Below are 13,564 nucleotides of genomic sequence, written 5' to 3'. Positions count from 1 at the left end.
GGAAAGGCAAAAAAAAAAGCCAGTGATCCTCCATCCTCTGGGTTCTCCTAACTGTGTGACTAATTTCGATTAGTATGCTTTATCATTACAGAACTGTTCATGTTTCATCTTTAAAACATTTGTTTTTGGCATCCTCGGTACCCTTTCTTATATTCAGTGATAGCCCAAAACTATCCTGCAGTTTTCTAAGAACACTTCATAGCCACAATGAAGGGAGGTTGAATAAATTGATATAAATTCATGATTTGAGGAGTGGATCTTTTCTCTCTCCTCTATGAGTTTGGATCCATGGTCAGTAGACAGTCTCATAAGATGACTTTCTGCTGTGCAAATTAAATAAAGATTCTACCAGCAGGCCCTCCTTTCCATTATTGCCCATTTCCATTTTTCAAGACAAGTAAAAATAATAGTGGAACAACATCTTAAAAAGATTACTAGAGCAACATAATGCATGATATACAATATATAAAATAGGACAGCAGAATCCACTACAGAAATAAAACGTTGGACTTGGGACAGATTGCATTATGCTCTGAAAAAGTGAAGTAACTAAGGGTAACCGTAAAGCTTCATATTTATAGACTGCCTTTCCCCCAAGGATCTCAGAGTGGTTAATGTTCCAGAAGCGATGGTACTTATGGACTTCTGCACCGTTACTTAAGCACCTTGGTTTTTTTGGCAGAGGTACCAGTTTGATATGAAACCACATACTGTGCACAGGACCATTTATGTAATTAAGTCCGTTATAAAAGTTGTAACCCACCTGCTCCTAAATGGACATCAACGACATAAAAGAACCACTTTGTTAGGCAGAAGCAGTTGGTGAAAATTTTTCTAACCTTGGGTGGGTGGTTTTGATCACTCACTCAACAAAGAATGTTCGGGAGGCTCTATTGTATATCAGGCACCAGGTTCTCTTTGCAGCCCACTTGATCATTCTTTAAAGAGACAAGGCTGGTTTTCTTCACTTAGTGTTTCTTGTCTGAGAACTGAGGGATCAATGTAAGTGCTTCCCTTTGGATACCTTTCACCACCACCGTGGCTCTTGGGCCTCAGCCCATGTTTTATGATTCGGTCCCAATCAGAAATGGCCTTTACCTAGAACACTTTGAGAGCCAAGGAGAACAAATGATCCCGAGAAGGTTGTCCTGTCCATTGGGTGACCACCTCACCCCAAAGAACACTTTCTTAGAAACATTTCAATTTTGTCTTTACTTCTCAATTTTTGACTTGAGAAGCTGCTTAAATGTCAAGCTGGAGAGGGCGCCGCTTTTGCCACGTTCTGACTGTGTAGTAGTGAAATAATGTTGTGAGAGCTGATCTTGTGGTATCTCCAGAAAAGAGACTCAGATGATAGTTCCATGGCTGAGAGAGGCATGACCACGGTGTTGTCTCAAATAAAGGCAGTTAAGATGCTTGTCCAGCTGTAGTTTGCAAAAAAAAATTCTGGCAACCGTTCTTGCTTTTTGCTCTGCCAAAAAAAAGGAAAAATGCTTTATTGCAATTACAAGAGATCTGTTGAAAAAAGTACTTGATGCAAATTATTTGACAAACTGTAGGAGAGTGAGGAATGCTGTTCATCAAAATGAGTTCACCACATTTGGAAATAAAAACAAGATTTTTTTTTTCCACTCTTTAAAAGAAGGCAGTTATATAAATTCAGAAATGGAGGGAGGGAAAAGCTGTGGGCTTACAGAGGGCCCAGCCTTGAAAATAGTCCCTTAGCCAATGCTGTGTTAGGTGTGTATGGGTCTTCTGACACGGGGCTTGTCTCTAGGAGGCATTTCTGGCTTTGGGGTTTGTACAGTGAATGAGACCATGATTGTCATAATAAGCAGATTCCCCATAGCCCAGCTTTGCAGGCTCTCTTTCTTCATTTTTTGGCTCTTACTTTCTCTCTAGAGCCAGGATTTCTAGAATAGTTTGGACTCCTGTATCGCTGGCCAATTGAAGTCACCATGCCAGATTGTCTTGTGATTGTACTTTTTCCTCATTAGAATGGAAAACCAGGCATAGTGTAGTCTGCAAGAGGACAGTGTTGATAAATCTTAGTCTGATTACAGCTGCCAGTTTTTGAAAATCTGTCCTCTTTAATAAAATGAAAAGTCACTGGGTCATAATCACTACCCAAACGAAACAACGTGGATCCTTTAGTTGAGTGATATATTTGACTATTGTCTGTATTTCAGACTGGGTGGTCATTTTATTCAGATGCAGTAGGATAGGAAGTGAACAGTATCCCACTAGAGTTTAGGGTTTTTTTTTTTTCATTTCCACACTTTTTTGCTGACACTCATTTGGAATGACTTTGTCACCTTCAATATGGGTGTACTGAAGTACCCCAAAGAAGTACCCCAAAGAAATACGATTTTTTTCTTTAGTCCTAAAATTCCAGGTGATTGGTCTGAGTCTGAAAGATTGCATGGTGTTACTCTCAACCAGTTATCTCGACGTACACTAAACAGATTCAAAAATCATTAAAATGGAAATGATGGAGGGAGATAAAAATTGATTCCAATTCTATAATCTCTTCTTTTTCTATAGGATCTAAGAGGTAAATGTTTATGGAAGTTCTCATAAGTTTGAGCTGTGCGGCCAGAATAATCTGATCAAATCTTTAATATCCAATACTGGAGTCATCAAAGTGGATAAAGAAATGAAAATTCCATTATATATCCCTGTGATCTGAAAATATTCAGTTGCTCTTGAAAAAAGGCATCAGATATAAACCTCATATTAGAGAGCATTGTCTAAACCATGTGACCCTACCCAGCAGGGCTGAATTGAGTCCTCCCTCCTGATGGGTGCTTTGGTCCCCCCAGCTAGCTCTTTAAAACCAAGCTTGGGACGTGTGTCATGAGTCTAAGTTTTAAAGCAAAATCCTTGTACCCCCATTAGAAACTTGTATTTGTCAACCATGCTACAATGAACTTGAACTGAAGATTATTGAATACACCCATAATTAATAGCTTCCCTGTCTGTGCGTACCCTATGTCTTCATAAATTCTCTTTTGGTTGATGGCAGGCTTCGATGGCTGAGAATAGTATACCTCTATACACTACCGCTTCCATGGGAAATCCCACTCTGGGCAACTTAGCCAGCGCGATACGGGAAGAGCTGAACGGGGCAATGGAGCATACCAACAGCAACGAGAGCGACAGCAGTCCAGGCAGATCCCCTATGCAAGCTGTGTGAGTACCGTCTGCCCAGAAAGTCTATGCTTTCAGATCCTGGTCTCCCTGTTTTATGTGCACACAAGCCCTTCTCTGGCCACTTTTTTTTTTTTACACCTTTTCTGTAATTTCTGATTTCCTAGAACTCAGGTAGAAGTCTGTGCTTCTGGAAATGTTTAGCTCGGTTAGCACATAAAAGGACCATTTACTAACTTTCCCATAAAAGCAATTGGCTTCATGCAGTCCTACAAGTGCACACAGCAATAAAATGGGTGACATGTTTGCTTTTTTCCCTCTGCTTGGCATCTCAAGCCATTATTTAAGCCACATTACCTTTTCCTCCTAAAATTAGTATGCGTCTCCGTGAAAAGTTGGTGGTTTGTTCAACTTGCAGACACGCTGAACCTAGCAGGGAGGAAAAGGGTGCTTGTTTACTTGGTTGTGTGATAAGCTGAACCACGCACACCACGCCGAAGCGTTATTATCAAGCATTAACGATGGTGCAAATGAAAGGCGGCGTGATTTATAGATTCCTCTTAAAATATCAAAAGGAAAATTAATAGGAGCATTATAGCAGCAGACGGCAGTATAATGAGCACACATATAACTGAATGAACTGATGGGCGATGGTTGTCCATGCTGAATGTGAATGGCACTAGCAGCCGGCTAACCTTAGGAAAGGCTGTGATGCCCCTGTGGGTGGGTGAGGGGAGGGAATAGGGTGACTATAACAACTCCCTCTCTCCCAGGAAAAGTTTAAAACAGAGAAAGGAAACCACGTTATCCCCAATGATTGGATTTGCTGGGGATGCTGTAGAATGACAGACTGTTGCCCACTTTAAAGGAATAAACCAATTCAATGTTTGCAGTACTGTCAGCTCCTGGAACAGGCCACTTGTCCACACGGTCTTTCTGAATTACTGACCAACATCTTATTTTAAGATGATGTGAGTGATAGGAATGGAAAATATGACCTGTAGCAATTAGGAACAGAATGAATTGGCATCTAATGACAAAGGAAAAAAATGCTGTCTGCCAGGGTAGTTGGTGGGTTCGGGGGAATCTGAAATTTGATTATTTAGCATTTGAATTTCATGCCCAAAGTGCTTTGAAAAGGATCTTTAAAGATAGAAATAGTCATTTTTAATTTATACCAACAGTCTCTGAGCATTGACTCCACATTTTAAGAATGTGTTTATCTTTCACACTGATACTGCCATATATCATCCTTTCTAAAGCAACCTGGTGTTTCTGACTTTATTGTTATCACACTTGTATTCATCTTTAAATCATTGTCATGACAGCAGTGCTTACTCAGATATTAAGGAAGTTCAGAGCAAATGTAAATTGGTATATAAGCTACTGCAAGAAATACTCATTAGCTCAAAACCATCTGAAGTTACTGAATGGAAGAGATACCATTTCTCATAATCTGTACGAACTACAAGGTTTAGTTGATATATATATTCCTATTAATTATTTTGAACAAAGGATCACTAAAAAAAGAAAGAAAAAAGAAAGATATTGGGATAAAAACCTCAGGCAGCAGTTTAGAGTGATGCTAATTTTGCTGTACAGGATAAAGTCACTATGAAGTTAATTTAACAACTTCGAATTAACCCCAGTATTACCAGAAACCATGTTTTACAGCAGTCAGCATAATTTTTAAAAGTTTCAACTGCTTTTTTAAAAAAAAACCTGCGGAAAGACATCCAAATGCATACTGTTTGTTGCTCAAATCTCACAGGTTTGCACTGTTTGCTAAACATAATTATATGTCAATAGCAGATTCCCTGTGCTTGCTCTCAGTGTCATAGACCCTTATTCTTTTCAACCCTGTATTTCCATTAAGTGAATTCTATAATGACTTAGTTTTCATTCCTGTCCAATATGCATGACCCTGCTATGATGCAAACTATTTCTTAACTCTTCTAGTCTATCGGAATAAATGAAGCCGTAAACCTCACAGCAAGGCTTAAAGGACCTTGTTAGTGCGGCAGCCCAGCTAATATCTAGTGTGGAAACAGAACTCTTCATTCCCACCCTTTCTGTGACACTCAGATACCACTACATTTTGTTTCTCTTTTGAAACACTGGAAAGTAGTCACATAATTATGGCTTTGGGGCATTGTACTTTTATCCTGATAGAAGCTAAAGGAGCTGCAAAGCAAAATACTCCACGCTGTGCACACACCCTCGGAACACAATGCCTTTACACACCAATCAGCTTTAGTTAAAAACTCTTGTGTTCCCAGAGTGGCTAAACAAAGGAGTTACTCAGATGTAAGAAGGGAAATGTGTGGTTTTGTACAGTTATTCATTGGTAGCCCTTTCGGAAGTAGGAGTCGGAGAGAGAGGTGGGGCGGAATGGGGGGATCTGCGGGAGAAGAGGCTGCCTCGCGCATCTCCAATTTCTCAGAGACACATGGGTGTCTGTGAAGCATAGTATCTTAAATAGTATGCGTCTTACCTGAAATGGATCTTGCATGGAAATCCATTCTCTTTTATTCTCTGAAGCACTGCATGCCTGTTACTACTGCATTTGCCACACTCAGGGGGCTCTGCTGGTGTCAGGAAATGTGGTGAAGCTGAATTTCATTTCTCTGGAGTTTTAAGAAGCCTTAATATCTAACCTGGTTGTGTTGTCAGGTTGTCACACAGTAGATCCCGCCAGTCAACGTTTGTTGGGGACCCGCTGTGCATTAGGCACTGGGAATGAGCGGGCATGGACAGTAGGGTCCTAATCAGCGTTTTGGGATGGCAAATAATCTTACTGAAGTTTGGCTCTAAATTTCAGGGGAAAACAAAATATTTTCTAATGTGAATTGTGTTTTGTGGGGGGCTTACATGTATCCGCCTTTCCCCCCCCCCCAGCAAAACATTTGTCAAAGTCTAAAATTATGAAGCAAGACTTCATTAAGACTGTTCAATTCCTTCTAAGTCCCCCCTCCCAGCCATAGCCTTACATCATCTCATGTCATCAAATTCAGGTTTATAAACCTGAAAAGATTAATAAATCTGATAGTTTAAAAAAATTAAAGGAGGAAAATGTTGATCAGGGAAACTACGTTTGAACTTCAGTACGTGGCTACATAAAACAGACACATTCCTATCCAATTACATTACTAGAACCATGTGATCAGTGGAAAAGAGGGGGTAATTTATGAAGTAATAGTTCTCGATCATGAAAATATGAAACTGAGACATGAAGAAATGTTCACCATTGTCACTAACCCAAGAAACAATTTAAGGTAACCTGACTTACCTTATACAAAATATTTTTAAATAGTGATGCTTGGTGCTGATGAGGTTGAGTCTAAATTAATATCGCAATAAATCCTAAGAACCATAAAGATGTTTTGGCCTTTGCTCTAAGAATTTCTTTCTTAGAAATTTATCCTAAGGAGGTAAATCAACAGAAGTAGAAAGATTAATGGATAAAAGTGGTCTCTCTATTATACAAAGAGCAAAAGAAGGGGCGAGGGAGAAAAAGACAATCACAAAATGCCCAGTATTAAGGAACTAACATGTCAACACAATGGAACCTCCTATAGCCATAAAAATTATGACCGTAAAGCTAGCTAAATAAACGGTCATTTTCCTGCTCTGGTTACAACATGTAAAAATATGACCCCAAATGGGAGAGGATAGGCAAAAACAGAAAACTTACCTTAATTAGGGTTTATGGGTGATTTTTTTTTTTTTAAGGAATAATAATCAATACACCTAATTCTTCCCCAAAGAGTATAGAGGATCCTACCAGGACTGACTCACAGGCACATGATATATACAATCAGCACAGGATCCCATGCTTAGAAGTTTTAACGCTCTGCCGTTTCCGTCTCAAAATTCTTACTAATTTTTGAACGGCGTTTTCACTTTGCACCGGGCTCCACCAAATACATAGCCAGTCCTGGGTACCTTAGAAACACAGATAAGTAGGACCACTGAAAAACTAAAACTAGCTGGGGCACACTTGTACTATGCTACAACTTCGGTATATTTAATTTTGCAAATAGTTTTTAAGAATATGGGCACGATTTTTTAAAAGCTATTTATCTCGACATCTACCCCCACACACTTTCTAGGCTGTGCTAATTTTAGAGTCAGTTGGTTTTCTGAAGGTTCACGTCGTCAAGGGCAGTCCAAAGCACTCCTGTTTGTTTTTAAATAGTTCAAGTGGCCTTTGGGGTTTGCATACAACATCAATTATTTAGGAAGCCAGCCCGTCCCCAGCACCACCTCTTATTACTAATACTTGATAATGTCAATTAAAAAAATCCTCCCTTCTGCAGCCTGTCCCAGCGATGGGACCCTTTTAACTTGAATGGTTCTTTTACATATCAAAAGCCCTGCACCGGAAAGTAATTTGTATTTGCAAAGGCTCGGTTGTAAATATGATTTACGAACAACATTTCTCAATTGTTATCAGAGTGCTTTCGTGTGATCCCCCGAAGTCCCCTTCGGGTGAACCACTCGCTGGTCCATAATGAGCGAGTTGGCAGATCTCATCGCAGCCGCGCACGTCCTGGTGGCCGCTACCAGCCGGGCCTCGTGTTTTGCCTTGTTTACAGCTGACAGTGTTATTATTCTGATTGGGGCTCTGCTTTCTTATCATATTGTTGTGTTGAGCGAGCCTTTTCCTCTCCGTTTGTGTTTCCTGGCAGGGCTTTTCTTGCCTTATTGACAGATTGTAAAAATATGCATTAATTTGGAGTTTCAAGCATGTATCATGGTGTCTCTTTGCTGTGTTTGCTTGAAGTTGATTAATGATAGAACCTCGCTTGGGGTCGGTCTCTGGAGAGTTCTTTCACAGGTTCTGCATGTTAACTAGCAAAGCATAACACACAGCGAGCCCTGATTAGCCCAGCCTCCTGCACTCGCTGGTCCCCACAAACCACCGTTGTACTACAGATTCTTATTTCACATAATTATTTGAAGATTTGCATTCATCCACACTGGAAGCCACTCCGGGGCCTGTTATCTGGTACTCAAAGTGTGGTCCTTGGACCAGCGGTATCACCGGGGAGCTTGTTAGAGATGCAGAGTCTCGGGCCCGATCCCAAGGGGATTTGAGTACACATTAAAGTGTGAGAAACACCGCTGGGGAGGAGAGTCCCGCTTCTGTCCAGAGATTAGTCATTCTAGACCACCACTGTCCAAAACAACCTTTTGAATGATGGAAATTTCTATCTCGGTGCTGTCCAATATGGCAGCCACATGTGGCTCTTGAGCACTTGAAATATAGCCACTGCAACTGAGCAACTCAATTTTAAATTGTATTAAGTGTTTATTAATTTTAAACAGCCACATGCTAGTGGCTACCGTGTTGGACGTTGGAGTCCTGAAGTGTGGCTTTTGAGTTGCCCAAAACACCCAACCGGCATTGGGTTGGGAATTTCCCTCGATGAACCTTTTCTTGTTTTTCCAGGCATCCTGTACACGTCAAAGAAGAGCCCCTCGATCCAGAGGAAGCTGAAGGGCCTCTATCCTTAGTGACAACAGCCAACCACAGTCCGGATTTTGACCATGACAGAGATTATGAAGACGAACCAGTAAACGAGGACATGGAGTGAACGTCTGGGCGGGCCGACCCCAAGAAGGAAGATTGGGAAACAAAACAAAACAAAACAAAACACGTCAAAAGTTAGCAGTGAAATTGTTCTCCATTTGTTGTACAGTCTGGAGGATTTTCACTACATTTTGACAACTCTGAAATGTGTTAACTCTTAGTGCCATCAAGAACCCCATTTGGGAGTATTTTTGATTTTTCTACTTTTTGTTGAAAAAAGGAATTTGTACTCTGTGCATTGGATGGACTTGTTTGGTACTTGGGATTTTCCTCTCTTAACAGTCAACATCAGTGTTGTAAATTTGCTAAACTGATTCACTTTTAGCAGCAGACTTTGAACTGCAGTCCTGCCAACGTTGGACACTGAGGACACCCAACTGAGCATGTGCACCTAAGCTGCAGACCAAGCCTCTGCCCAGAATTTAAGGATTCCAATGGACGACCTATTTGCACAGTACTGCATGTTGATTATCACTGCCTTTACTCCATTTTTTTTTTTTTTTTTTTTGCTTCCAGTTGGGATTGGGAAGGCCTTTGTGTGTGTATTGGGGGGAGGGGTTAAAAAATAATTATCCCAAACTTTTTAATGTATTGCTTTTTTTTTTTTTTTTTTTTTTTTTTTGGCTTCTACTATACCATTTTAAGTTCTGACCTCAGGCCTCCATTTGGGCCCACGGCCTCTTGGAGGCTTCAAGTTTTCTGTACCTTGTGATGAATGTTAATAGGTGTTTTTATTATACAAAGCTGAATGTCATTTCTCGTTTGTAGTTTTCTGTCACTCATTCCATTTTCCTTCAGACATCACCACGTTTTCTCTAAAGTCAGAAAACATTCCGTTTTGGTCTTTTTCGAAAAGGTCCCAAATGCTGCACTCTACACATGAAGGTCCTCTCACACAGACGTGAAGTCCTGCCAGAAAGAGAATGAATGACAGAAAAAAAAATGGAGACACTCTAGAAACAATGCAGATTCATTCCACGAAGCAGTATTGGAGGTGTGAAGGGATTTGTTTCCGATTTTCCTTTTTTTTTTGTTTTGTTTTGCAGCTACTATCATTCTTAATGAATGCCACAGCATTCTACCAGCACAAAGAAACATAGGCAGCACCCCCCGCCAAAAAAAACCTGGTAATAGCTAGACTGACAGCGTGACTCTGCAAGGCTCTCCCTGGTATAACCAAGTTGTGATGGGCCCCAGGCTCTCTGGTGTGAAAACCACCATGGGTTGCTTTGTTTGTTTGCAAACTGGTCCAAAAGCCGGCTTCCCTGAGCAACTTGGCTGAAAGTGGTGGTGGCGCTGAATTTAAACATCAGCTCGGACCTGCTTGGTGGCATTAATCTGTTTGATTGCAAATTAGATTTCAGATTGAACTTGTTGTGGGAGTAATGAGGACCGAGTTCAGCAAATGCTAAAGTGTAATTTCAAATGTGCAAATTTGGTACTGCAGTTCTGTTTGTTTTGCAATATTATCCCACCAAAACCCAGAATCAAGAACTAACAGAAGACATCAAGGAGACCTAGGGGGCGAATCTCAGCCCTGGGTCTTTTGGGGAATCAACACGGCATGCGTAACACCATGGTCAAACACCGAGGTCATCGGTCAGTACAACCTCAGTCCTTAGAACCCCGGACACTTCCTCTCTGCACCCACTTTCCTGTCACTCATTTATTTATCTAGGACTGTAGCTTTTGGTTGTTTTAGTTTGATAGCCTTTTGGAGCTTAATTTATATTCTTTGTACCTTTTTTTCTAAAATTACCAAAGATATTACACAAAGCTAAATTATGTTCTCTGTTTTACGCTTTATCTGATGAAGCCAAATATCCTCTTATTGTTGATCAAAGGAGGCAAAAGAATTTAGAGGCAATTGATGAGATAGAGGCTATTGCTAACCTGAGAACTGCTCCTTCATCCTAGAGTACATTTAGAAGACCAAGTAGATAATGGAACCAAAGTTGTTACTGTTTTTTAGTTTTTTTTTTCTTCTGTACCTCTACAGAGACCAAAACTCATTCTTGTAAAGAGAAATTATGGGGCTACTGAAGATAAAAGTAGGACACAGTATTAAAGGAGTAAAAGAAGGAAGGGAATCACATCTCAAAGAGAAAAATGAGTGTATGCCACTGAAGATTAGGGAGTGTCCAATAAAGGAGACAGTTATGGTAAAATTCAGAGAGAACAGAAAAGCTTCCACAATTGAACGAGACCACATAATAGTATTTGTAGAAGACATTTCTTTTAAAGAAAGATTGTATGCCACTTTTGTTTAAGGACTGTGCTATGATCGCCGCGTTCATTTCGGTTTATCTTGGCATAGATCCTCCGATTTTTTTCTTTTGCTTTAAAATTTTTCTCCTCTTTCCTTCCTTTTTTCTGATTAGGCTTGGGTGAGCATTTTTCATTTAAAAAAAAAAAGTAACACTCCCGTCCACTCATAAGCTTGGTACAAAAACGTCTTTGGCAGTTACTGTTGAAGCGTCACTCTGCTTTCCGTATAAAGGGCAGTCTGTGGTCACTCAAGACTTTTTTTCACTTTTCCAGGCAGCTTCATGATGTGCAGGCAGTAGCCAGACAGGGTCATGGGAAGGGGCCCTGCGCTTCTAAACTGAGTGGTTGCTGGTTAGTTTGGTATTCAAAAGAGGATAAAAATCTGGTAGATTAGTTCATTCTCAGCATGTGTAGCTAGACATGAGTAAAGATAACAGCATGAGAAACTGTTAGTACGCATACCTCAGTTCAAACCTTTAGGGAATGATTAAAATTAAAAAAAAAAAAAAACATTTCACTCAGTTGCACTTAGTCGTATGTCTTGCATGCTTAGTCTAAAGACTGTAGCAAAAAGAAAAAAAGAAAAATTAGATTTTACATATCTTTGCAGGTATCACAGCCTTGCAGAAGAACCAACTGAAAAAAAGAATTTCTCAGGCTTTACAGCAAGCAAACTTCACTATGATTTTTACAATTCTGATTATGTATCCCTTGGGGGTATTCCAGTCGCTTCTTTAGGATGGGGCTTATTATGTTGTACATATATCCCGATGTGTCTGTGTGAATCTTTGTCTTTTTTGGGGGAGGGCGGAGGGCGGTTCTTTTTTTAGATATTGTTCCTAAAAAGGAATAAATGCATACACCTGTTTGTCAAAACACCTTTGCTTTTTGTGCAACTGCTTTATATTAACGATACTAAAAAAGAAAATAGCTTTGGAAAAAAACTACTGTATGTAATGGAATTGCAGAATATGCTGCACATGTATTTTATTTAGTTATTCTTGCTTTAAGAATATTGGATGACATTTCCTGACATGTGGGAGGGAGAAACTCCCTTTTTTTTTTTTTTTTGGCTTTTAAATTGTAACATAGTTGACAGATTTTTGTTTTTTTTTCCTGTTCTCATTGATCAGAGCATTTTGTACAGGTTTTTCTGTGTGTGTGTGCGCGCGCGTGTGTGTTAATCTGTTTTTGATACATTCCTATCCCTTGTGTTTATCCTACCACAGCCTTCCTGGCTATCTTAAACAAGTTCATACATTTGAAAAGAGAAAAAAAAAAATGTTGTTTTAAAAAATGTTTTCTCCTGCTGCAGTAAATATTTTGCATGATGAAATTCCAGGGTCACACTTGCAAAGTTTTATCAGTGAAGTAGTGATTATAATGGAGAGTGTCAAAGCTATTGAACTTTTTGTATAAAAAAAAAAAAAAGAAAACTTTTCAAGGTGCCAAGATGTAAAGACAATTTGTTACTTTTTTTTTTTTTTTTTTTTTTGGTCAAAGAGAAGCGTACATTGGGGAGATAGTCCCTTGTATCAGGCAAATGCACTGTCAGGAATGAGGATCCATCCTCCTTGTCCCTAGAGTCTGTCCTTGAAAGACGAGTTACGCTGCCTGCGTTGAACCAGCAGTGAAATGAAATCTTAAGGCTTATGTACATGAAGAGTGACCGCCAGCTCTGCCGCCTTCGGACAGCTCTAATGTTATTCCCAGCGTTCTGTCAGACCTGGTCAAGAACACCTTGGATTCCTAACCCCAAATATGGTGTAAATCACTAGCTATTTTATCATGAAAAAAAAAAGGTAAAAAATATTTTCTCTCCTTTCCACATTCCAGCTGAGCTCTGTCTCCAAGGGTACAAAGAAGAACATGCTTATAAGGATTTTTGAATCTTTTTGGTACCTTTTGGTTAATGATCTACCCTCTTGATACTTCGGATGTTTTTGAGAGTCGGTTTCACTTTTTTATCCTGAGAATGAGACTTTTAATTCTAAAGGCGTTTTTTGGGCCCCGTGTAGTTCACACGATCTCTGCTACCCAGAAGCCTTGATGAAGATGGTACAGTCCGGACTGTGAGCATGGTGCTTCGTGGATATGTGCTGCCAGTAACAAGAATTTTTTTTGTTTTGTTTTGTTTTGATAAGGCATAAAAGAAACTCATTCCTTGACATCAACTGTAATTCCATCATTCCGTGTCTGTGGATACAGACAATAAAAAAAATTGTTGTGTAGTCAGTACGAATTACTGACATGATAGCATTCTCAAATGCAATAAAAATGCTGGTTGTTCACACTGGTAGTCAAAGTCGCCACAGCCTAAGTTTCTTTCCCCTTCTGACCTGCTGATACTGTATGTTAGGCATCTGCCTCAGGTTGATCACCAGCTGCTTTTAAGACAGAGTTAAAATCAATCTTAACTAAAAGCTTTCATTGTCACAGAGGGCTGGAGCGCCTGTCCTTAGGATTTCAAAGTGAAAGTCTCCACTTAGAGAAGTGGAAAAATAAAAAAGAGAGGCTGCCCTTTCTCTTGAGGAAGTACACTCTTATTTT

At 39.8% G+C, this 13,564-nt stretch overlaps 1 protein-coding gene across 19 annotated transcripts in view; it reads left to right on the top strand.

Annotated features, from left to right (window-relative positions):
* Positions 1-13,313, top strand: part of FOXP1 (forkhead box P1) — a 575,925-nt gene extending 562,612 nt beyond the window's left edge. For all 19 annotated transcript variants that reach the window (XM_058562979.1, XM_058562935.1, XM_058562954.1 and 16 more), the window contains 2 exons: positions 3,026-3,192; positions 8,606-13,313. In XM_058562979.1, the coding sequence (XP_058418962.1) occupies positions 3,026-3,192; positions 8,606-8,750 (312 nt within the window). In that variant the 3' untranslated portion in view covers positions 8,751-13,313. The remainder of the gene's footprint in view (positions 1-3,025; positions 3,193-8,605) is intronic.
* Positions 13,314-13,564: the final 251 nt, after the last annotated feature.

Source organism: Diceros bicornis, chromosome 2 (genome assembly GCF_020826845.1).
Source record: "Diceros bicornis minor isolate mBicDic1 chromosome 2, mDicBic1.mat.cur, whole genome shotgun sequence".
Lineage (NCBI taxonomy): Eukaryota > Metazoa > Chordata > Mammalia > Perissodactyla > Rhinocerotidae > Diceros > Diceros bicornis.
Note: the sequence above shows the minus strand (reverse complement) of the source record. Positions and strands in the feature narration are given on the sequence as shown.